This window comes from Emydura macquarii, unplaced genomic scaffold, assembly GCF_026122565.2.
Source record: "Emydura macquarii macquarii isolate MOO-44397 ecotype Brisbane River unplaced genomic scaffold, CSIRO-AGI_Emac_v2 contig_2768, whole genome shotgun sequence".
NCBI lineage: Eukaryota > Metazoa > Chordata > Testudines > Chelidae > Emydura > Emydura macquarii.
The window spans coordinates 51399304-51425829 of NW_027132905.1; the positions used below are offsets into that span (position 1 = coordinate 51399304).

Below are 26526 nucleotides of genomic sequence, written 5' to 3' on the forward strand. Positions count from 1 at the left end.
ATATTATGGTTTGAACATTTATTTTCTTTAAAATAAAATGGTTTTCAGTATTTTTGCTTTAGGAAAATAATTAGTCATCAAAAGAAATATTTTCAGCTCTAAAAAACTACCCTACTTACTCAGCAACTGAGCTCTTTAAGAAACAGTTCAGTTGCATTTTGCTTTACCATCGCTGTGGAATTCTTGTCAGTGAAGGTTTTTAAGAACAGGTTAGACAAATACTAGTCCGGGATTATCCAGGTACACTTGGTCCTGCCTCAGTGCAGGAAGATAGACTGACTAGATGACCTCTCAGGGTCCCTTCTATCCCTACTTTTCTACGATTACTTTTCTGTTAGGCTGTTAAGTCTGTAAACCCATTTACAGTGCTTATCACAATTCAAGGTGAATGAGTTGAATAGGATATTTCAGTTTGTGGAAAGAAATTCAGCTCAATAGGTTTCATATTACTCTATTTTTGACCACATACACTTTATACTTGAAGCAATCATCATGCAGCTGACCAAATAAAGTCCCTAGAATTTGAATATTGAAGATTTTTGGCAAGCAAACTTTTCTAGAAGTGTCAGGTATTCTTGTAAAGAAATTGATAAAATTTCTCAAAATAGTAGCAGCAAAGGATTGTAATGACATCTCATTAGTACGACTTCATTATTTTTACACAATATATACAACACAGAAAATTCACTAATATTTGAAAAAACCAGTAAGAACTACACTCCATTTCTGTCTATTAAATGAACAAGCCTGTTTTGCCTTTGTCACTGTCCTTATGTTTGATGCCTGTTCACTTCTACATTAATGCACAAAATTCAAAATAATTTACAGTGGGTCTCCCCAGATATTACTGCGAATTGCCATATTTTGACAGCTAAGGTTTCTGTTCCTCATGTTTGCCTACTATGGATGCTGTCCAGAGAAAAGGATTACTATACTGTGGCGATTTTCTTCACACCCAGCTGATCAGTTTAGTTTCATTTAACAATGCATCCATGATAACCAAAAGCTGTTAACCTACCTGTCACTGCTGGTACTACTGCTGCTGCTGATTGAATCACTACTTGACGATCTACTCCTAGAGCCGCTGCCGCTAGGGGACCTTGTGGGTCTAGACGCTTGGCTAGCCAGCCTCTGGGGAGACTGGGTCCTAGACTGGGACGAATGTGGTGACCGACTCCTGCTGTGCTGGTAATTCCGTTCTGGCCTTCTGCCTCGTACCTCCCGTGTAATATCATCCCTGTAGATATCCCTGTGTACCACACTGGGCAATGTAAACTGCTCCCGGGCCCTAGGTTCATAACGGGGGTCATGAGCATCAAAACGGTTTGGACTTCGACTCCGAGAAGTATAATAGAGCCCATGTTGTAAAGTCCGCTCTCGAGGGTCTCTATAGTAATCCTGATCGTAATGTCTTGTCCGATCAAATCCTCCCGTCCCCCGTTCATGGTGTCCATAGGCACTATGTTCATAAGCACGCTCCCTGTTATCTGAAGCCCTGCATTTATAAGGGGGGAAAAATATTTAATCAATCAGAAAAGGGTAAGCGAAACAAAAAGCAAGTCATGCAAACATTCACTTCAGCACTGACTTTATTTTTGCAACTGGTTCTCCACAAAACAGCAATAACCTATTAAGCAAACACTGACAAGCTTAAATATTTTACTTGACTCCAAAGTTATATTAATCTACAGTAGAGCTGAGCAATCATTTTGTTTTAATCATAAACTGGGCTTTCATGACCAGTGTCCATCACAGCAGAATATACCAATTTTTTTTTCACATTCTAGTGTGGAGTCCTTGTCTGAATTTATTTATTTTCAAGTAAATCTTTATATTTTTAAGTGAAACCATTATTTTCCCCCGTTCTTGATCTAGTTTTTAAAAGTATGTTAATGACTTAATTTTCCATTTTATGATTATGCTTCTGCAGAAATATTACAAATTTGGCTATAGTCATGAAAGCCTCAATGCAAAGAATGACCCAGAAATAAGAAGCTGCTTTCAAAAGGGGTTATATTTAAGGTCCTACTTCATTCATGATATTGTGGAAATTGTGGATTCCATAATATTAGGCTTCCACTGCAATTCTGTTTTAAATCATCTTACTTTGCACAGTCCACAATTTTGCACACATTTTTTCCCCATTATTATATTAAAGGATCTTGGAGTATTTTGGGCAGGACTGTACCCAGGGTGGAGTGAGCAGGGCAGCCAGCCAGAGCGCAAAGCCTGGGAGGGAGAGGGGGTGATGAAACCACAGTGTGGGTGGAGTGCAGCAGGCATGGTATTGCCACCCTTACCTCTGTGCTACTACTGGCAGTGGTGCTGTCTTCAGAGCTGGGCGCTGACCAGCAGCAACCACTCTCCAACTGCTCAGCTCTAAAGGCAGTGCCATCGCTAGCAGCAGTGCAGAAGCCAGGGTGGCAATACCATGCCAGCTGCAGGGTTCCACCCTCTATTATTTCCCTCCCTCCCCAGTTTTGCACCCTGGGCAACTGCCTCACTCATCCCACCTTGGTTACAGGCCTGTAGTTGCAACAAACTGTCTGGTTATCAAAAACATTCACAGGCATAACATTATAATTGAGTGTTTCTATCATTCCACCAAAATTTTTCTAAACAATAGGTCTACTGTGACTTTTCCAAATTACCACTATTAAAAAAGGTCCATTGTTACTTTTCCATGAGTTTCCATGTCTTTGTCCACAACTTGGCTGCAATTATTTGAAAATTATCCCGTGATTCAGGTAAGGTCTTGGTTATACCCCACACAGAAACCTAGAAAATTAAGTTATCCTCATTACAAGGAGTTTGGATTTTATCAGAGTTCTATACCTAGAATCTGGGGTACATTGCTCTTCCCAAACAAATATTTTGATTGCTAATATCAGAAAAATTAACTTGTTAAATCTCAAGGATAACTATCAAAGAGAATGGAGGCTCCAAAAGGTATTAAATCTTCACATGAAGAGATATAAATTAGCTTTTCTAGGTATGTTTAATTGTTAAGATTTTTAATTTGTTATTGCTATCAAAGGATTTATGCATCTTCCCTATACCACTGAAACACACTGGTTTAAAAGTAACTAAAGACCCATTCTGTGTTTCAATATTAAAACCATTTTGTACTTCATTGGTGGACAGTTCTATGTTCTGAGAATGTTAGTGTACCATCTCAAATGAGGGTATACCAAAATTGAGAGATGAAGTTAACAGAATATTTCAAATAATTTAGTATTCTAATTTAGACAGATATCAGGATGGTATGTCTTCAATACGTCTACAAAATGACAGATTAAGAATGATAGAGAACATGTTGAATGTTTGAAAAACATGTTGCACAATTATAAATATGCCAGTGTCTATAATACACTTTTGTATTGTCTATAATATGTAATATCTATAATATGTTAATGTCTAAATTTAATTATCTATTTTATGAAGAACATTTTAACTTCTCCTTTCTACTTTCTCAGATTTTTTCTTGAGAACCAATTAATCATCAGACACTTCAATTCCCTGGATCCTAATAACCCAACTCACTCCATAGTTCCTCCTCTTCTGCAGCATCATAGGATTTGTCTTCTATCAAAAATCGTGGAAATGTTTCAGAGCTCTTTCAAACTGGCGGCTGAATTAAAATCTTCCTTGATGAATATCTTGAAAAGTTACCCCAGTAATTTACAAATTTGCCCCACAGAGGCCCTGGATCCATAATCCCTACTATACCCACCCTCTATTTCTTACACTGTACCTCACCTTAAGATAGCATACCACTAACTGCCTGCCAAAGACTGAATTTTTTCTTCCCAATTTTTTTTTTTTTTTTTTTTTAAAGTCAACTAGAGTAACAAAACAAAATAAAATTCCAGTAACTTCTGTCGTACTTAAAATTGATTACATACCCTTATAATTCATTAGCTGTTGCTTGCTACAATGGAATTTAGAAAACTATTTCAAGGCCTAACAAACAAGAGTTTCTCTCTTTCCCCCTTTTGAAGGAACAAGACTAACAATTTTATAAATGATTGCATTTAGCATCCTATCAAATGTTAGCCAATGAAAGATAATTTAATGATGTAACAGGAAAAGCAATACTTCTAGAAGGTTACTGTTACAGCTGACACAAAAGAACAAACTCCTTATCCATTAAAAGGACACAGAAGACAGACAAGAGCTAGCAGAGCTGATCATCTAATGGCGACAGTGCTTTTCTGATTTATCTATTAGTACAAAGAACTACTGGAGTTAGTGGAAAGAGAGGATTTGACTTGGGTTAGGAGAGGGGCTAATATACACAGGGCAGGGCATACCAACCTTTTCCAAGTGTGGAAACACGACCTATATTCCCAATTAAATCTAGGGAGAGAATTGTGAACATAACTTCCCCAATTTTGGCCCCTCTTATAGGGGTAATCCACCTTCTTAATGGGCAAGGGTGTCAAGTGATATTTTAGATGAACCAACAAGAAAAAAATCTTAGTGACAAGACAAAAAAAAATTCCACAGGAAGCAAGTAGTCCCAAACTGAAACCATAACTCTGAAACCCCCAGACTTCGTTCTTGAGACAGTAGGCACTTATAAATACATCCATTATTTTAATTTCCGCCCCTAAGTCTGAATCAAACAGCTGGTAGAAGTACACCCAATGCATGAAGGAATGCATCATAGCTGGCCAGCCGGTATCCTCTATCCACCTTTGTAACCATCCAGCCCAGTCAATTTTGATTGATGTATCCACAAACTGATTATTGGCACCATGTCCTTAAAACTAAAATACCTTTAACTGTGCAGTAGCAAATGGCTTTTTAAGATACTAGATAGTAATCCACTCCCCTTGGCTGTACATCATCATATACATCTTGGCTGTATACCATCCTGTAAATTCAAAGCAGTGTTCCTTATTCCAGTACTTTTAGAATGACTATAATTTCCAAAATTTAGAAACGTCCATCATCTCTTTTTTTGCCAATACCATCAGGAAGAATAATCCCAATAACCTGGAACTGATGTAGATCCAAAATGGAAACATCAAAAGCTGCCTTCCATCTTCTTCATCCAATATGTATTTCCATGCCTATATGTTGTCTGTAGAATCCAAGGTGCTGCATCACTGAAGTCTACTAGAAATTTTTGGTGACAATCCAATTAATATATAAACTGTATATAATAAAAACTGCGAACTAGCCATCAAGCTTTCAAATAATCTTAGGTTCTAGTATTCCGAAGATACTCCACATGGAACTTGTGCTGCAGCAGTATAGCTCCATCTGGTAGAAGGGATACATCCGAATAAGGCCTTAATTTTATCCAAAAAAAATGGAATCATTACTTCTAGAAGAATAACTCCAATATCGATGCTGGCCACAGGAAATCTTCCATCTTAAGATCACCTTATTTCAAGAGTAGATATCCAACCAGCTGCAGAAAATATCCTCTATGGATCCACAAGATACCAGCCACTGGGATAGGAATCACTTCAGTTTCCAACCCAAAATAGGAAACATAGATAATTCCCAAAATTTTAAATCCATCTGGGGGCCCTATATACGAGTTTGCGTTTCTCACCATATCAAATACAAAATACCTGTCTAGAGAAACCTTGGAACTTACCCATCAAGTCTCCGCTCATAACGTCCTTCCCGTGCATGAAGTGATGGTGGGGGGCCATAAGTGGGGCCCCCCCCACCTCCTCTGAACCCAGAAACCTCTCTACTACGAGATGCTATGGAAACTGTATCATCCAATCCCCGAGCAGCACTCGGAATGGTTCCTGGTTCATTATAATCCGTCCGTAGGTCTCTATCGCCCATTTTGTTGACAGAGTTGTGTGCCTTCTGTGCACTTTTGATGTCCACAAAATCCACAAAGGCTGCCACTCCACCTTCTGACCCCCTTTTGGGGAGAATTTTGACACTTTCAACACGTCCATATCTGCAAAAAAGAAAAGAAAAGCAAATATATTAATGCTAATACAAAAGATCATATTGAAGAATACTGAAGTGTAAAAAACCAAAAAACTAAATAACTGTATTCAAACAATTTAGTCTTCCAAACAGTAAACTAATTTCAATATAAGGATTTAGGTTTTTTCCAAAGTGGCTGTTTAAAGAGGAAAATTAACATTTGTGCTTTCAGTAACTATTTTCAGGCTTCTTTCCTTTTTGATCAGAGAAGCATTTCTGGTTAGGCTACCAAGAGATCCATCTTAATAGAATATATTCCCAAAAAACAATATCCTAAGAAATAAGAAGGCATTTATAGTAAAAATGGTACTCCTCATTTTTAATCTGATTTAACCTCAATATAATTAACCTTACAAAACGGTGTCAAAATAATCACAAATAAAAAAAAGTGCAACATTAAGAAATAACGACAGCTATTTTACTACTCTGATCTAAATTTAATTTATTCAACGTTAAAACAGTGGTGTTAATTCTGATACTGATTTCTGACCTCAAACTTATTTATTTCCAATAGCTTCTCAGCTCACTTTGAAAATGTGACCTACAAATGCACCTCTGGACTATGTTATTAGAGTTCAACTCCCCACTATGAAACAGTAACATACTACCTGCATTCTTGAAAGCTTTAAGAAATGTAACACCACCCCCTTTGTATATATTCTGATGTTAAGTAACTGCAATACAGTAAGCTGTGACCAGGGCTTGTTAATAATAGCAAGGATTTAATCAATTATGGTTATGAATTAAATTCCTTGCAAAAATACAAGCAACATGCTACGAGGGCTTGTAAAAATGGAAACCAAAAAAAAACCAAAACCACAAAACAGGAAGATGAAGATTATCTAGTGTTAAGTATATTTTTTCAAACAGTTTAGAGGCACTGTGTATGCCAACCTTCACTTTCAACTATTGAATAGCCAATTCACTTAGTCAAGAAGTTTCTAAAAAACATTTTACTGCGTACATTAATCTATTACAAAAAATAGAACAGTTCCAAAATGTAAAATTTGGAAGCTCTTGACAAACTGAGTTTGAATATGCAAGAGAAAATAAGAGATTTATAAATTGTAAAGATGAGACTATTACAAAAATTAATATTATTGATTCATGAGGATAAGTTGTTATAAAACTTGTGATAAAAAGGTAAAATTAGACACAGTTAAACCTTAAGCAATACCAAAACTGTTCTTAACTACTTGCTGCAGGAAAAAGAGGTCACAATCAATTATCATGGAAGAAGATTATTTCAGGAGCTATGTTTCCATTACATGCACAACTTTCATTAACTGTTTAAATAAAAATTGCAAAAGTTACTCTGAGAATGGATTTTCCAATCATATGCTATCTAAATCTAGATTTGGATTCTATCTTCCTCTGTTTCAAACAGCACCAAACATACTTGTTAACTATTCAGTAAATAATACATGTAACTAGAAAGAGCATTTTTAAAATTAAGTGAACAAGTTGCTTGTTGAACATAAAAGCTAAGGGCATCTCTGAGAATAAAAAGCAGTATGGAGGAGACAGAACTAAGTTTGAAAATAGAGGTTATAGTGTTTGGCACTTTAGAACAAATACAGGTACTGCATTTGCTGTAAATTGAAGAGAAAATGCGAGTCTGTACCCCTAATTTCACCCCTTTTACAAGACTATGATAAATTTTGTACAAAGTATGACTTTTGAGGTATCATTTGAAAACTCAATTTGCTGACCATTATTGTCCTGGTAAAATGTGTGTGGCAACATTGTAATGTAAAGTTATAAAATTCTATTGTATAACATTACTGAGACATATCCCAATTTCAGAAAAGCAGTCACAAACTAGTTCCTCAGAGACAAAAGGCAAACTGACACCTCCGCCAGGTGTCAATGAAATCAAAGGGACCATCACCTGGTTAAGTGGCCATTCTTTGGCAGGAAAAAGGGTCTGAGCAAGAAATTAGCATTTTGGTAAAAGAAACAGCTGTAGATTCCCACTCCCACAAACTTTGTGTCTCCTGAACCCCAGCTGGAGATGATTCTCAAAGAAGTATCAGAATGGAGAACAGACTCCCCTCCCCTCCCCCAAGTTCTCTCTCTCCCCTTTTCTCTTTACCCATGCCATCAGCAACACCTGAATAACAAAGGAAGCACCTCTAGACTGGGGGAGTGATCCTGACTGAAAGGATCAGAGCGGTAGCCGTGTTAGTCCATATACAGCAAAAATTTGTTAGTCTTTAAAGTGCTACAGAACTCTTGTTGTTTTGACTGAAAGGAGTTCAGCCAACACGACTGCTTTAACATGTGCTGAGAGAGACATTTGCTTTGAATTCACTTAGCTTGTTTAGTTACGTATTAGTTGTGTTTTACTTTTTATTTTCTTGTAACCAGTGTTGACTTATGCCTCGTTACTTGTAATCATTTAAAAACTGTAGTTAATAAAATTGTTTTATTGTTTTATCTATACCTATGTCCTTGGATTGAAGTGTTTGGGAAACTCCATTTGAGATAACAGGATTTGTGCACATCATTTTCTATTAATAAAATGACAGACTTTATATGAGCTTGTGTTGTCCGAGAGGGCTGGGCAGCACAAGACACTTTTCTGGGGAAAGTATGGGACTGGGAATGGGACACTGCAGTGTCATTCAAGAGTGGCTGGCCATAGCACTCATTAGCTGGAAGTAATTTACATGCTGGAGGCTGTATGTGAGCAGACCAGAAGTGGTTGCTCTCACAGTAAAGCGGTATAAAAGGCAACCCAGGTTGGAAAACTTAGCGGACAAACTTTTCAACAGTCCAGACTGCATCCTGGGGAATATCACAGAAAGCTCTCTCACCATTCTTTATATGATTACAATTTAAAAGCACTTCACAAAAATCCTCAATGTTATACCAAGACTACTAAAAAAAAGTTACACTGGAATAAATTCTCAAAATATACAATTTTCACTCTGCTATGAGTTTTTCTGCATTTACAGGACAATGTTCAAAGGCTACCCTTTTTTGCAAAACTTAACAGGTACTCTAGAAGTCTCCTACTTTCAGAAGGAGAGGCTTCTCAAAGTTTTCTGTCATCTCTGGGAAGATTGTGTTAGGCTCGACATCTCTATTAGGACTTGCATTTAAAACAATATTTGCAGAGACCAGAAGAAAAAGGAATATGGTAGAGAAATAGTGAGGGGTATAGTAAAAGGGTACAAAGAAACAAGATGTGTAAGAGTGGAGAGAAGAGGATGGAAGAAAAAAAATGAGCAGAGGCTGACGGGTAAAGTGAGATTACTATAAATAACCATGAGGACAGTTAATCTAGTACTTCAGTCACATCAGTAAACATTATCTGATTCCACCCAGAACATTTAAAAAAACCACACACACACACACACACACACACACACAGGTTCCCTAGAAGACCAAAAAAAAAAAAAAGGGGGGGGGGAGATTAGACACTACTGAGTATTTCAATTGTTTCCCTTTGAGTCTCTCTCAATCAACTAACTCAGTAAGTATAGTACTTAGTCTATCAACTTGCATTTTTATTTTCTCAATATTTACAAATCAATTTCTGAGAACATTTTTCCATACTTTGTGTTCAGCAAGAACTGAATCATGAACTCTTCACAAAAATATAATCCTAATGACCTTTGAGAGTGCAATTATATATAGCCTAGCTAACAATGAAGCGGGACCATCTGCCAGTTATATTTGACATAAGTGCTCCTAAAATGCTGTTTCCACTCACTATCCTGAGAAGCTTTTGATTCTCCCATTCTGCTAGTTACGCACGTCCAAGTTTATAAAAACTTATTACACGTAGTTCCTGAATTCTTTTTTAATCACCATTTTACAAACTGAGACCCATGAATCTATTTAAAAGGTTCACCTATGCTTCTATTTAAGTTATGGGAGAACAAGAAATGCAGAATATGTGGGACATCAACAGAATTTGATCTTCAAGCACCAATGCAAGCAACGAGCAATACTCTGTCTTTTATACTAAATGCAGATTTGTTTTTCTATTAGCAAGTTGTATATTAAAACATGGCATGCTCAGACAACAATTTGCTTGACAAATGGTTTTAATTGTTGTGTAAAAAAATATTTTGAGTGCTGAGTACAGAAATCAATTTTCTTCAAACAGAAAAATACTACGTTCAATCTTTTGTATCTTAGGCTACAAACCTTCAGGTGGTTTAGTGCAATGCTTTTAAATAGACTGGTTGATATACAACTGATCCTTGCTGAAAGCAGGAAACTCTGTTAATTGTTAGAGGAACAGATATCATCACTGTACAAAAACCCGTGATTTTCCCTGTGGACTGTTTAGGCAGGCAAATGCATAAGCAACTAAAGTTACTCTGGTAGACTACTTCTACAGCAGCAATAGTCTTAAATCAACCAACTAATTGAGACGATGCTTTTTAATCTATCCACTATCTAGATGCTGAAATGTATTCACTGCTTCGGTTCATTGCACTGTATCCCTGACATGGGATAATCTGTGATAATCGCCTTTCTTGGAAGGGAGGGCACAAGCAAACAAAAAAAAAAGCACGCACGCTAAGTGCCCAAAGCCAGCTGCTGAAACAGGAAGATATGCATTTTCCTTGCCCCAATGTGGTCTGTGCCCTTTGATTACACACATCCTATAGTCCCCCACCGTGAAGATTAATCTGTCTAGTGATCCGACCCAGCCCCACCCGCTGGCTGCTCTATGAGCTGCTCCTGTCTTGGCAGTTGCTGCTGAAAGGGGAACTGCATTGCTCCATGCTATTTGATCCTAAAGGGAGAGGAGGGGAGGAGAACTGCAATGCTGCATCACAAGACAGGTTACTGCAGCAGAACAATACATTACAAGAAAATGATACTTTCTACAGGGCTGGAGGAGGAGAAGTAGCATTAAGGATACATTTCAATATTGTGATTGCAATTTACTGCAAGATGGCGGGAGATACACTGCAAGGAGCAACAGCAGAGCAAACAAGGACTTTGTATGGTGCAACCTTTGTCCACAATCGGAAGGGCTGGGAAGAGGGAAAAAGAGAACAAAAGCCATCACAACCTTCAGTAACAGCAGAGCGGCTCCTCTGAAACCTTCAGCTCATACATTTATACCTGTGTGTCAGCCCTTTCCAAGAAGGCTGTATTTCACAATCACTGGCAGACAGAATAGAAAACAAAGAGGATCATTTGCTGTGCTCTAATTCTATCAACCCTAAAGAAAACAAGGCTTTTTTAATGTCTCTTCCCCATGTCTACCTCATGCCGATTAATCATTAACTACCAATGTGTCGACAGGCCATTATTAATCTCACTATACAATGCAGCATTTCAATGACTCCCAGGAAGCTGAAACTTTAGGAACGATTATTGTTTAAAGATTATTCTGTAAAGAAGAATGCAGAGGCCATATCTTTCTGTGTCTAGAGAAGCTTATACTTAAACCAGAATTATAAAATTCGGAGATGGAAGAAACTACTAGGTCACTGAGTCCCTCAGTCAATGCAGAATTGCAACTAGGGGCTGTAAACAAAAGTATGGTGGCTTTTCTTTTCTTTTAATTGCTTGATCATCACTGTTGAGTCTGACAAAGCTACACTAATCCATCTTTCAGACAAGGAAGAGGAATAAATAATTTAAATTCTGTTTATTCACTGTAGAGCAGGCATCCCTATAATCAAGCCCCTGAAATATCTCTGGGCTCTTGGCAGGGCTGCTGTGTGCACGCATGAGCGTGTTTCTCCATCCCTCAACACCATTTCCCCTCCCCATCTCTCCCTCTTATACAGGCAAACAATGGACAGTCTGGGAAACACTTTCCTCCACCAATCCAAGGCCAGCTTCTCTCATCCTCCCTAGGGCCAACGTGTCACCTCACCAAGACAAAGCCCAGCTGACTGGGGGAGGAGGTAGAAGAGACAAGACAGCAGTTTGCCAATCATCTCTCCCTAAACAACTTTCTTTAAGCAAACCAGTAACAAGCTAAAGACTAGACCCGTTGCTGGGTCATAAAGGGTACCTTTGCATAATTAACGTTTTTCATTGTAACAATTAGCCAATTGATTTCACAACAAATTAGATATTTATCACAACTACTCTCTTTTGAACAGTTTCAACTATTCCCTAAGTAAATATTTTTAAACACAGGGCTTTTGTAAAGGAGTAAAAGTCTTTGTTTAAAGACTTTTTAAACAAATATTTTAATTTGATTTTACTCTTTCACAAATTGATTAGGATCTCTAAAATCTTATTACCTGTATTTCAGGCAAATTTTGCTTTAAAAAATAGGAGGCAAAGATTTGTTTTTTTACTGCTGTTTCAAATTTTTTTCTTGAAATAAATATATATATATATAAATTATAGAAATAAAATCAAATGGCTCGCCTCCCCTTAACTCCTGTAGTCTCAGGTGGAGCTCCCAGCAAGTCCACCAGCCCCATATGAAGGTATTTTCAACAATGCAAAATTGTGTAATTTTTTGCAGAAATTTTTTTTTTGGCTCTTCACATTTTTTGCTTCAATCTCATTATGTTAGCATAATAATAAAATCCTACTTTAGTAACAAGACATAACAGAAAACAAAAGAAATACGTTTTTGTTTCTGCAATACTAGATATTGACAGTGACACATGAAAAGGTGTGCAGTTACAGCAGGACACCTGCACACCTGGAATTCATTTATAAGGTACAAAGCCAAATACTTTCAGCCTCTTGAGAAGTGCAGCTGTTCTACCTGTGCAATGCCCAGACTCTCCCTTCTTTTTAAATTACTATATAACAAGTCAGTACCTGTGTCATTCAGAGCTCACAGTCTGAAACTTTGCTGGCCAACCATATTCTTCTTTTCCCACTGATATTTTTATAACAAAATAACATGAACGGATACCAGTATAATCATTATCCAGATGACTAAGTCTATCTCATCCATTTTATAACTTTAGACTAGTCCAAAAATTAGATGCGAGGGACTATTCTATATCTGTGCTCTCTCTTTCACTTTACTAATTAAAGGCACAGCAATGTAAAATATACACATATTAGAATACTTAACTGTAACACAGGCTTATATAATGATTCCTATGAGGTTTTTTTTAGCTAGCATAGCAGAGCTTTTTTAATCTAGAGCTTCTATTGACTTGAGTTCTAGCGTATTCAGCTATTGAGGACATATCAGTTTATGCTCCTAAATCCTTTGTGACATTTTTTGCCTAGCAGAACAGGACAATATGGAACTACTGCTGATCAATATAATGCTTCTTATCATATGTCAGAGGAATAACAATTTCCAGTTGAAACATTGCACACCCTAGCCTAGTCTATAGCCTAGTATAGATTCAGGAATCACTGTTGACAACAGCTGTCACAAACAAGTCCCAATGAAGCAGAGCTTAAAAGGTTTAACTACCAATGTAGATGATACAAGACTATGTTCACCACACCATCATTACATGAATTGTACAAAAAAACTGTGTCTTGTCTACAAATCAGTAAAAGTTTGCAGCACCCACTAGTGCAGTTTTTCTCAACGACCGGTCCATGGACCAGCACCAGTCCCTGAGATCTCCTTGACACAGTATAGGAAGCCGGTCCCTGGTTTAAAAAATGTTGAGAAACACTGCACTAGTGAACACAGAGGCCCTGAGACTACAACATGAAGGGACTTAAGATATGCATATACTGCAAAAAAAATACAGTAGCAGGTCTCAGAGCATGGGTCAACTGACTTGGATTCATTATGGCACTTTCCAGCCTGGCTTGGATTCAGAGAGCCTCCTGCCTCACCAAGTTTCAGAGCCTGGGCTCCAGCACCGGCAGGAACATCTACATGCTATTTTTAGTCCCACAGCGCTAGCTCAAGTCAGTATAGGCTCTGAGACTCGCTGCTGTAGAGTTGTTTGCTTTGCAGTATAGATGTGACTTGTGTCTTTCTGTATGTTTGTACAGGGCCTTGCACTATATGGGCCTGACCTTGACTAGAGCCTCTCGGCATTACTATAATATAAGTATCAAATAAAGTACACCACAGAATAAAAAGTAACAACATGCCTGACCTCTGATACTTGTGCATCATATTTTTATCTTAATCTTTATTAATAGCCGCATACATTTACTTGTCCTATGTATGTATCTCAAAGTATTTTTCCATTTGTAATATTTTCTGCAACAGTTTAAAAAAGGACTACTATGCCAAAAGTGGCATGAAACTTACAAGACTCTGCACACATTCATTGTCATCCTGAGACCACAGCAGCACCAGAAATACAAGTCCTGTGAATTCCACTTTGCTCAAATCCAGAGCTCCCCATGAAACCTGACAAAATGTTTGGTAACACACAATTTTGCATCATATAGGAAAGAAAAGAGACAAGATAAATAGATACAGAAAAAGAATTAAAGTGAATCTGAAATAAACAAACTTGAAAAGCGGCACTGATGGAAATACTGGAAAATATAGATTCTAAAAGAAAACTTTAAAAGCATGGATACAAAAAAGCACCAACAGAAGAAATCAAGAACATTAAAATAATCAATGTGACGAAAAAAGTTGAAAATGGCGAAAAGGAGAAGATGAAAAAATTTTTAAATGGTTTTACGAGACTTTCAGGACATGGAGAATCAAGATAATATAAAAAATATAAAAATCTTTGCGTGTACTTCCTTTCCATCCCAGAAGTGGCTGCATTTCAGTGGTGTGGAAACAATTTAAATAGTAGTAATAACATACATATAGGCTGTGTAACACTTAGGGATGCTTTGAGACAAAAGATGGCATGAAAAGAAATGTATCAAGTTCAACTGTGTGTTGCCCAGGGCCAAAACTAAAAAAGTTGTCTTTGGACAGAGGAGCTTGGGTAGCAAATAGTAAACAAAAATATAACCTTAGTTCCCATCGTGTGCAAGCTACCCAGGGTATTGGTGTAAAATTCAAGACAGGGGAAAAAAGCTTCAACTATAGAAGTTTTCATTTACAAACTCTATAATTCACATAAAAATGGCAGATGCTCTCAACTTCTTAGTAAGGACTTAACAGCAGATGCTGTAGTGAGATCTCCTATTATTAAGGCTTCATTATTCTTACAAATTACGCACCATACTACACTATGAAGTTGTCAGTTGCGGTTCAATTATGAAGGTTGAGTTTTGCATTTAAGCTTTCTAATATACATCAAGTACTATACATGTCAAATAAACAAAATACATTTTGATTCTTTTTTAATTGTTTGTGTCCTTGTCCATTTGCAAAGGATGTCTTTGTAATTAGTGAGATGCTACTTTGTAAATGAGAATTCATCATACAAAGAGTGCCTAAATGATCAAAAGGAACTCACTGGACTACAATACTAAACAAGGTTAAATCAAAACAAAAATGGGGAAATGTAAGTAGTTATCTCTTTGTCCCTTCTCTTCTAGCTTCTCTGACCACTACAGATTGCCCAAGGCCATAGTCCACATAAACCATAAATCTGTTCCACTGGTTCTCCTAGGTTTAAGAGTTGAATCTCTTTAAAGAGAGCTCCTTGCATATAGAGATGTAATAGGGAAAGTATTCCAGTGCTCTATATAAAGGTATGTACAATTATGCAGTCTCCATTAGCCTGGAGGGAAAAAAACAGCCCTACAAGGTACCTCTGCATTTTTGGATATCTAAAATTTCATCAAAAAGGAAGAGGTTAAGAATTATTTTTTTCTCCTGTAGAATCAGCTTTTCATTGGTCTCCAAATTAATCCTGCAGTGCATATTCATACTTGTTAGTCCTAACCTAAGCAACCTGAAACTGTCTGATGTCATAAATACAAAGTGCAGGTTATGAAATACAAAAGGATTGACTGCTGAGTTTTTCAGTCAATGTCTGCATAAAACTTTAGTTGGCATTTTCATTAGACCAACAGGATATTTTACATTTCTTTGCACCACATATACACCAACTCCCCCAATTTTCAGAGAACCCTAAATTAAGGTGCTTGGTTTTAGCTGTGCAACTTTTTCAATATTAATTGCTCATGAATAGCTACAGTACAGTCCACCAGATGTTTTGGAAAATGACTGAAATATGCTTATCTGGTTTCTAACAACTGGAAATTCAAAGTTTTCCATTTTAAATATCAGGCCTAAAATTTGTTTTCTGCTTTACTTCAAATTGAGCCATGTGGTGAAAAATATTTCCATGGCATGTTTCATTCATAAGGCAAAAACCCAGTAAGTTAGTCAGAACTATACTTCTAAACTTGTATATATACAAATTTTAGCAATTCAAAGAAAGATAATCTGATGAAGTCAGCTGCTAATCGTTACTACACTGCCACCCAAAACAGCCTCAGGGCCAGTTATAATTTGTTAAATTTATCTCAAATGCTGGTTTACAGATACAGAAACTTACATATGGCTGCCGAAACAGCCAAGGCGCTGAACTTAAAAGAAGCCAAAAGCAGTACCTACTATAAACATCTCTATGCAAATTTTAATTATTACAGACCCTATCCAAAGTCCATTGAAGTCAGCTGGTGCCTTTCCATTGAATTCAATGAGCTTTGGATCGGGTTCTATATTGGTTCTTGGCACTGCAGAAATACCTAAAATAGGTTGATTTAGTGGCTTATCTGAAGGAGACTACTACTACTCATTCATGCTGCTGTCCTTCACATTAATCTGGCTACTTTTGGAATGTGGAAAATATTTTCTTTAATGTAAACATTTCTGTTTACTACAATTATCAAATGATATCCTTCAATATCCTCCCTCTGATCTACTATACAAGTTTTTATTTTCTTTTGAAATGTAACAAAATACTGCAGGATTGACTGACATTAAGATAATATTGATAAATAAATATTGATGTTAAGAGGCAAGCAACCAGCAAGGCAAGTTTATATCGCACTGATACAAATATTGTATCTTCCTCAACACCAAGTCCAAAATGGAGCAGAGATTTCTGGAGCAACATCTGGAAATGAGAAACCTGGGGGGGTAAAATTAAAGCACTATGTTTAAAGTAAAGGTAAGCAGAGGCCACCAGTAGTTTACGGAGTGCTTGCTGACAGGCTTTATAGAGCACACTTGTCTCAGGATGCTGGACTTTCCATGTTTCCAAGCTGGTACATCACATTAAAGACCGCTAAAAATATATTAAATTTTCTAATATTACTTTTCCCTGTAGCAGCTGTAGTTGCCGCAGGGATGTTAAGCAATTGTGAGTGAGAGGTGAGGTGGTCTGCATGATTATGAATGGGAGAGTTCTCTTTAGATCTGGTTCACACTATGCAAAAGTTTGAGAAACCCTATATTAGTTTCATCAGTATACCATGCAAGAATAAAGCTACTCACATCACGGGAACACTAGCATCCAGATTTTACTATGGGAACAGACTGTATGAAGACAATGATTCAGAAAAGTGCCTTAATTACCCCACTCCTACTGTTTTCTAGTAGCAGTGCTCTGGATAGCAATATTCTTCCAGCTCTGCTTCTCCAAAACTTACTTGCAGTGGCTTTTATTGAGCCCCCAAGGTATATAAAAAATAATGTTTTTTTGGCAAATAAATTAAAAAATTGATTTAAACTGATTTTTATTTTGTTACGTTATAAGCAGCTTTTCTTTTTTAAAAATAAACTTGATTAAAATGAAATCTACATGTAATACAAAATATGATAAAGCTTAAACTTATTATAATCTCTTACAACATTTAAACAAAATATAAATCCATAATTCCATGAGCGTCTATCAAAAAAGCATGGAGTTAAAGGCTACTTTTCTACATAAAGAATCAGGGGAAAAAATTCAACTTCTGAGGTCAAGCTTTATAAATTGGCACAACAAGTCACGTACTGTTTTAAGGTTTGTTTTGTTTAATAATAATAAATTTTATATGCTGTTGTGTGTAATTAAATTCTAGTTACCATCCTAATGCAGCTTGACACAAATCATGTGCACAGAGTTAATCATCTAGTAAATAAGCAATATATCCCGTCAACATTTTCTAACATAATAAAAATGTACAATTGATAGAATCTGAAAATATTAAACTATATAATTGCTTAAATATGTAGTTACAGTGTACCCTCACAGATAGCAAAAATATGTACCAAATCTAACGTGAGGGCTCAGTTGTAAATCAGTATGTTTTAATGCTTATCTCAACCAATGAAAATGCATCTTTCTTTAGAAATTAAACACAAATGGAAAAGTTGAACAATATCAATTATTTAAATCAAGGCTTTCAATTTAGTGATTTAAATTGCCATGATTTAAATCAATCCACCTTGCCAGCCCTTAACAAAAAAACAGCAATTCTTTAGGGTGTTCTCTCTGGTTCTCCTTCTCCCAGCAACTATGATGCTTCAGGGAGCCCTCAAACTTCAACAGCAGCAACAGTTAAAGAATCAGTTTATGAAAATCATTAAGGTGATTTATGTGATAACCTGAATTTTTAATATGGTTTCCCCACTTTTATCTTAGCCTAGCTAATTAGCCATATGCACTCTTCCCAAAGTGCTTATGGGGCATAAATGGTTGAGTAGAGCCAGAGGAGAAATTTAGCAAAGTTCTGCAACAGGCCAGATGGGGAAGTCATCCATTTCTTCTGTTTTCATTTTCAGCTTAAACTATCACAGCATGTATCATTCTGTGACATTACTGACACCACGGCTGCTATCAATGGTCGTATCAATACTAGCATTCAGTGGGAAATCTTCCAACTTTGACTATCAACAATGGGTGTGCTAAGGAGACATGGCACACGTTTTTACCATCATGTCAGTGGAAACCTACCAATGTCCTGTCTACACTAGTACAGGACCAGCAGAGGTGCCTTGATGGAAGATTAAAAAAAGTCTAGCAGACAAAGTCAATTATACTTCTTGTATCTGGGTTATCCAAGAATAATGGGGTAAATACTTTTGAGACCCTAGATAGTAAATCTGTGCTGCACTTAGATATTTTTGCTTTGCAATTCTCATTTAACATATCACTTCAGGACACATATTAGGAGCAGTGCAGAGTCAGTGCATGAAGAATTTTAGTTTTACTTCTGTTGCTAAGTCACCTTTTCGATGGGGTGGTAAGCTTTTAGAAATATGATTATACATAAAGGGAGCAAAATGTATGGGAAGAACAGTGAATATTTTCACATGGTTTGATCTACTAATTTACATAGTGGTGTGGGGAGAAGGAAGATAGTTCTTTAAAAGCAAGGACACCTTGTTACGATATATAAAGAGACAATCTGCTTTGGTGGAAGAATCCAAGGCAAAGAGATACGCAACTAGGCAAACAGTGATAGGCCTCTGTACTCACTGTACTCCATTATGTGTGAAACACATCCAAGAGCAGAAGTTGGTTCAATTTATTTAAGTAATAATATTGTGATACTGAAGTTTCAGGATTCCTCTACTCATAAAAAAGTTATGACATATAGATGTTAATAATTAGTATCTTTTTAAAAGAGGCACTCTAAATGAGTGGTTAACAGCAACAAGCAGCAGATTCAATTCCATTCTTCTATTACATGACCTTGTGAAAGTCACAATATTTATGTATTGCAACTTCTCCATCTGTAAAATGGAGATACTAATACTTATTTAGCTTTGTGAAGTGCTTTAAGACATTCAGATAAAAAGCATTACATAAGTTCAAAGTAGGATTTTTACCAAATAAGTTAGCTGAGGTTCATGACCTATACAGGTTTAACCACCTCCCCAGAGAGGGAAAAAACAGGCCTTCCACCAAACCTACATTTTGAGCGGCTTCTTATTTTTATTAATACACTCTTCCCCCATTAATAGCTCTCCCCATACTCTAGGCTGCCATGACAACTGGCTCCAGGTTACCACTTCTACAACCACTAAGGCTATGTCTTCACTAAAGATCTTTCAGACACACAGATGTACCACTCCAAGGTCTCCTATGTAAGTTGCTCTCTGCTGATAGGACGGAACTCTCCCACCAGCATAATTAAACCATCCCCAAAGAGCGGCGGTAAGTATGTCCCTGGGAGAGCATCTCCCACTGACACAGCACTGTCCATACCAGCCCTTTTGTCAGTGAAACTTATGTTGGTTGGGGGTGTTCTTTTTCACACCTCAGACCGACAGAAGTTTTACCAACAAAAGGGCTAGTGTAGACAAAGGCTAATATAGAGAGGACCGACTCCCTGAAAACCCTGTAACATGAAAAAAGGCTGAGGCCAGGTCTACAGTACAGACCTATATTAGTATAACTGTCGCTCAGGGGTTTAAAAAATCCACACCCCTGAGCGACATAGTTCTACCAACCTAACTCCCCATGTAGACAGCACTATGTAGACAGGAGAGCGTCTCTCATCAATACAGGTACCGCCTTTTGGGGAGGTGGAATAACTATGCAGATGGAAGTTCTCCCATCAGTGTAAGAGCGTATTCACTAAAGCACTGTTGTATGCGAAGACAAGCCTTGTGCTTGAGTGAAAAGACATTCACTTATCCCCAACCCACTAGAACTGAAGGAATGCTGCCCTCACAATTTTAAAAAGCTATTCTGATCTTTCTGTGCAGAGTTTCACTATTAGACCATCAGCCACTCTTATTAAAGTTTGGAAGTTAGTTCTTAAGATAGGACCTTTGTCAAGAGAGGGAAGAGGAGAAAGATGAGTTTTAGAACAAACAGTGAGTGTAAACGAAGTTGTTACTGCAGATACACAGTAACTACCTTTCATAGACTCAGACTAAGGCCAGAAGGGACCACTGTGATCATCTAGTCTGACCTCCTGCACATTGCAAGCCACAGAACTTCACCCACCCACTCCTGTAATAGACCCCTAACCTCTATCTAAGTTACAAAAGACCTCAAATCATGATTTGAAGATTTCAAGTTACAGAAAATTCACTATTTACACTAGTTTAAACCTGCAAGTGACCTGTGTCCCATGCTGCAGAGGAAGGTAAAAAAATCCCAGGGTCTCTGCCAATCTGACTCGGGAAAATTCCTCCCCGACCCTAAATAAGCTAGTCAGTTGGATCCTGAGCATTTTGGCGAGACCCAACAGCCAAATACCTGGAAAAAATTCTCTGTAGTTACTCAGAGCCCTTCCCATCCAGTGTCCCATCACTGGCCATTAGAGATATTTGCTACTAGCAGTCGCAGATCTATAAGCCTTTGTAGGCAGTCTCATCATACCATTCCCGTCATAAACTTATCAAGCTCAGTCTTTAAGCCAGTTAGGTTTTTTGCCCCCACTGCTCCCTTGGAAGGCTGTTCTAGAACTTCACTCCTCTGATGGTTAGAAACCTTCGTCTAATTTCAAGCCTAAACTTGTCGATGGCCAGTTTATGCTCTGAAATTTGGAATCCTTTTAATGGTAACAAAAAGGCCCCCTAATCTCAAAGGTGCTTTGCATCTGATAACTGCTTCAATGTACTGTTCTTAGGCATGCATAGCTAATATAGCATGGCTCTTCAAGCACACACATGCATACACCCCCTCTGAGCCACTAAACATTTCCAGTGCAGTAGTGATTCACATGTGAGAAAAGGCTGATAAAGCCTGAACATAAAACATCCTTGGAAATACTGCAATATGGCTTTAAATGAAAAGACTTTGAAGCAAACTTAAGTTAATTCTGCCGTTTTTTTAAAAAAGGCACACATTAATGGAAAGTTAGCCTTAAAGGTTTTGATATAAACACAAACATGTAGATCTTTTAACACACAAATTTTCACATACCCTTAACACTGTTATATCTAGTTTGATAATGTACTTGTATAATTACAATTCTAGTGTTTCAGAATTTTCAGCTGAATTCACAATAGATTCAGAACATTGATGCTACAGAGGTAAAACCAAAGTTTTGACTGCATGATAACCAAGGGCTTCTCTACATACAAAAGTTGCACTACTTTAACAATACAAGTATCGTTAAAGCAGTACAATCCCCTACTAAAGACATATTTGTATAAAAGGTGCTACATGCCATTTAGCTATTCCCATACAGGAAGGGAAATAAACAATACCAGTATAACTGCATCCAAACAAGAGGTTTTACCAGGATATACATTTCAGAGGAAAAAAAATCAAAACTGAAGTTATACTGATGTAACAACTGTATGCAGACAAGGCCTGATGATCCCAAGGAATTTCTCTTAGGATTAGAGATTGGTTCTTTTCTTTTACAGTTATATCATCAACTTGAATTGGCCCTGTAACCTCAATAGGATGCATTATTATTCCTTACTTTCTAAGGTAAACAGCTGAGTAGTGTTGCAATGCTACGTACCAGAAAAAGGGCCACCACATTCCACCTCAGTAGTGGTTTCATTTCAGTGTAGCTTTTGAACATTCTCTGTAGAAATTTAAATTAGTAACATGCATAAAACATCTAAATAAAAATAATCTTCCATAATTTAATTTTTCCTTTTTGTGGTATATTATAGGATTTGTCTGAATTACATTTAAAGACGTAGTTCATCAAGTTTTCTTAGCTGCATTCCTTATCTGGTAAGTTTGGTTCTCCAAGACCTCAAGTGGGTTTACATCCATTCAGTAGTAGATTGAGGAAGGAACGCAGTTGTAATAACATTTTCCCCTCCCACCCACACAGCACAGTATTTCAAGTATGCTTTGTGCTAAAGCTTTATTAACCTTGGTGCTTGTTGGTTCATTACTCTAGCAAACATTACAAAACTCAGATTAAAAACTAAACTACAGCATAAAATTTCAAAACAGATGTGGTGTCTGCAATGATATCAGAGAACTTGGAGAAACCCACACAATAGGTAGGAAGTTAACTTCTCAGTCATCTTTTATACCAGCCCAAACAAGTGCGTCTTCATTGAAATTTTCACAAACAGATAATATGTCAAAATGGCAGCCTTAGGCACTCAACAACCAAAATCAGAAGACCAAAAATTGAGCAGTACCTTGCCTATGAGCAGAGAAAGAATCAGAACCCAGGTTGAATTTCCAGGGTTATCCTAGTGCATCTACTTGCAGTAACTGAACTTCTTATATGTGATGCCATACACTCCTATTATTTCATCAGGAGTCCATCTGGTCCTCCTGATACCATCCCAACTCTATCCTATTATCCGGAAGAAATAAGGATTCCGTTCCCATTCCTTGTTGCAACTGACTGCAATTTTGCCAATTACCTTGATAATGTGAGACTCCAGCAGTGGGGACTCCAAAAGTCACCAGGTAATTCTTCTCTATTCCCTTATCTTCAGCTCCTGTGCTAGTGTCTTTATCCCTGTATCTCCTGCCCCACTCCCTCCTTGTGAAGCGACACTATATTTGTATAGACAATGCCATTATACACAACTGCTACAGGAAAGATTTCAGGGGCATCTACAACAGTTTCTTCCCAGCAACTGCTCATCTCTGTTGAGATGCTACGCACTCTTATCTTTATAAAGTGGTCAATCAACTGCCTTATAACCAGGATCGTTGGGTAGCCTCTGTGCCATTTCAGAGTATTCTTTAGTAGGAAGAACAGCCACAAATCCCAGGACTTGCAGGCATAGTCACTAATTCTGGAAGTTCACCGACCCCTAGAATTTCACTATTTTCAATTCAGAAAGTAAAACTTCCCCATCACCCTGAAAGTTGGGAGCTATTTCTCAGTTCACAGCCAACGTGTGTTACATGGTTTTGCAAATCCCACCTAAATATGGGTTTATGAACCTAACTATTTAAGTGTCATTTACCTAAGTAACTGAAAACCACAAGTCCCACTGACTACAAACCCAGGTGAGGAGTATAGCCTAGTTAAAGTATTTCAGCTTTCTTGACTTACAAAAATTCAATCAGAAGATAGATTGCAAATATATTACAGGCTCGTTGCCTATCAATTTTATTTGAGTTGGTGTTGATCACACAGTAAGGCGATTAATGAGGATTTTGACTTGTCTTTTGCAGCATGAATGAGCATTTTAAATGTGAAACTTCTCAGAAAAAAATTATAAGTAAAATTTGAAATTATACGAACAATTAAGAATCAAGTACAAAACATCCGTTTGCCATTTACAACAGAAAACGATGAAACAGCAACACAAAAAAATATTTGCTTTACAGTAAAATATTATGTTGATTCAAATACAGTCATTTTTCCTGAATTCCTTTTATCTACTCTATGGTGCAGACATTAGTATTAGCTCAATCTCATATTTGGTTGGAAGCTATATACTTTTACCTATCTAGAAGGAATGGACCTCTCACTCAAATTAACATCACTCCAAAGCCAACATATGCTAAATGAAATTACAAATTTGAAATCACTGATGCTTTTTGAAGTAGCTAAAGGAGGGTACATTTCAGAGAGCAGATCTTATTATACACCCATGATACTAAATTATGAAAACCCAGTTAACAACCAGATCTGACACCCAGTTCATACACACTGTTTGCATGCTATTTTATTTTATTACCAGGTTAGTTTTCAGTTGTCCTTTATACTTTGGTTCACAGGAGTTTAGTCTTTAAAAAGCAGCAAGTTAGCAGCAAACATCTCAATGGTCAGTGATGGGAAACTAACTAGATAATTCTTTCCCAGGTATTTGGCTGGTGGGTCTCGCGCACATGCTCAGGGTTTAACTGATCATCATATTTGGGGCAGACTGGAATTTTCCCCAAGGTCAGACTGGCAGAGACCGTGGAGGTCACCTGCAGTTTAAACTAGAAAACGGTGGATTCTCTGTAACCTGAAATCTTTAAATCGTGATTTGAGGAGGACTTCAGTAACTAAGCCAGAGGATGTGCAGGAGGTCACACTAGACAATCATGATGGTCCCTTCTCAACTTAAAGTCTATGAGTAAGACTTTAATGTTGTGTTGTGTGAAGGACATTATGTTTTGATTTATTACATGGAAAGGCCTCTCTTTAAAAGTTTACATTTTTATTCCTTCATTACAGCACGTTATATAAAATCTTGTAATTAAAGTATAGCAGATTGAATAAAACCATCAAAATATTGAAGTTGAGACACAATCAGCACATTAGATAAAGTACTCACTCCATCCTAAAACATTACTGCAAAACAGTATTAGTGAAGTTTTAGTCAGACTGGGGGAGCCCAATATTATTGATAACCACCCACAAACAGAAGATTAAGAATACTTCAAACAAACATGAAGGTGAAACACCTCTGTAGTTCCGCTATTAACGCAATATGATCATCAGGTTTTAAAGATGGCAAGCCAGTTATTTGTTAGCCTGGTTTATGACAGAGCAGCCTTTGTTTAAAGCAGTGTTTCCCAACTGTTGTGCCATGACACACTGGGGTGACATCAGGTCCAAACGGGTGCACCACGGAATTTTTTGGAAAAGTACATGTGAGAAGGAAGGGGGAAAGCCGCCTTCTGATTGGCCACTGGCCCTAACTGCCCATCTCTTCCAGGGCGGAGCAACCAATCGGAGTTCACTCTCCCTCTCGTCCCTCCTCCCCTCCTGTGTGAACAATGGGTTGGCTCCTCTGCCCCTCTGCTCCCCTCCTGCAGCCACCGACTGGAGGTGGGGAAAAGAACGCCTGGAGCTTGAGGTGTGCCACAGCAAAGAAAAGGCTGGGAACCACTGGTTAAAGCTAACTATTTACAATGACCAACACAACAAAGATCTTGTGAATGTAAGCCATCAACTGGTTGCTCAACATTTGATTTTCCAGCTTCAGGATCACATTTCTCAAGAGTTTTAAATTAGCATGTTGAAGAGGTGGCTAAACAAACCAGATTATAATGATTAAATAATTATATTTTCTAATTTACTCCTTAGTTTGCTGTTTAAATATTTTCCTTTTTCTTCAACTATTGTCATCTGAGAACACCATGAAAGCTCACAATTAATCTCCTTCCAATGAAGAAATGCACTAAATACCTAACAAGACAGCTTTTGCCAGTGGGCACTTCATAGCAAAAACAAAACTCAACCAATACATTAGCAGTTTCACAAGACAGCTTCTTAAAGTCTCAGTTCCAAGTAACTCCTCTTTGAACCAAGCAAACTGCTCTTCACTACAGTGCCGAAAAATAGGGAAGAAGAGACAAATATCTGCATAACTTTGCTTTGACATTTCCCCACTTCCTCAAGGATTAACCAGGGAATAATCTTTTTAAACTGATTATTTCTACTTTGGATGTGGATTTAAAGAAACCAGTCCTTGGTTGTTTGGGAAACATGGAGGTGCTACAGGTATATGGTTATATAATCATCTCATCCCTTGATGGATGGAACTTAGGCTAAACAATTTGATCCATCTTGTATGGCACCCGTGTCTTGTATCTGTGACACTGAGTAAGTTTGCCAGACCTGAAGAGGCGGTCTGGGTAAGCTCGAAAGCTTGTCTCTCTCACCAACAGAAGTTGGCCCAGTAAAAGAAATGACCGCACACATCTTATATCTCTATTTCTCAGAGACAACAGCTGCACATTCGTAGGGAGCACACCAATATTAGGATGCATAACAGAGAAAGGTTTCTTGGAAATGGAATATGATCAACACCCTTAGCAGCTTCTCGTAATGCTGAAAGTCCCTAGGACTACTGGCATATATCCAACTCCTCTAGCATAAATTATGCCCATCACAATACCCTATCAGATATTAGTTGATTTTTCAATATTA

At 37.5% G+C, this 26526-nt stretch overlaps 1 protein-coding gene across 4 annotated transcripts in view; it reads right to left on the bottom strand.

Moving 5' to 3' along the window:
* The window catches only part of SPEN (spen family transcriptional repressor), an 88267-nt gene that overhangs the window by 52604 nt on the left and 9137 nt on the right, over positions 1-26526 (bottom strand). For 3 of the 4 annotated variants that reach the window (XM_067566250.1, XM_067566249.1, XM_067566251.1), the window contains exons 2-3: positions 5615-5935; positions 1019-1495 (exon numbers count right to left, since the gene is read on the bottom strand). In XM_067566250.1, coding sequence (XP_067422351.1) covers positions 1019-1495; positions 5615-5935 — 798 coding nt within the window. Of the gene's footprint in view, positions 1-1018; positions 1496-3543; positions 5581-5614; positions 5936-26526 lie in introns of those variants that run through there. The other variant, XM_067566253.1, reaches the window with a different exon arrangement.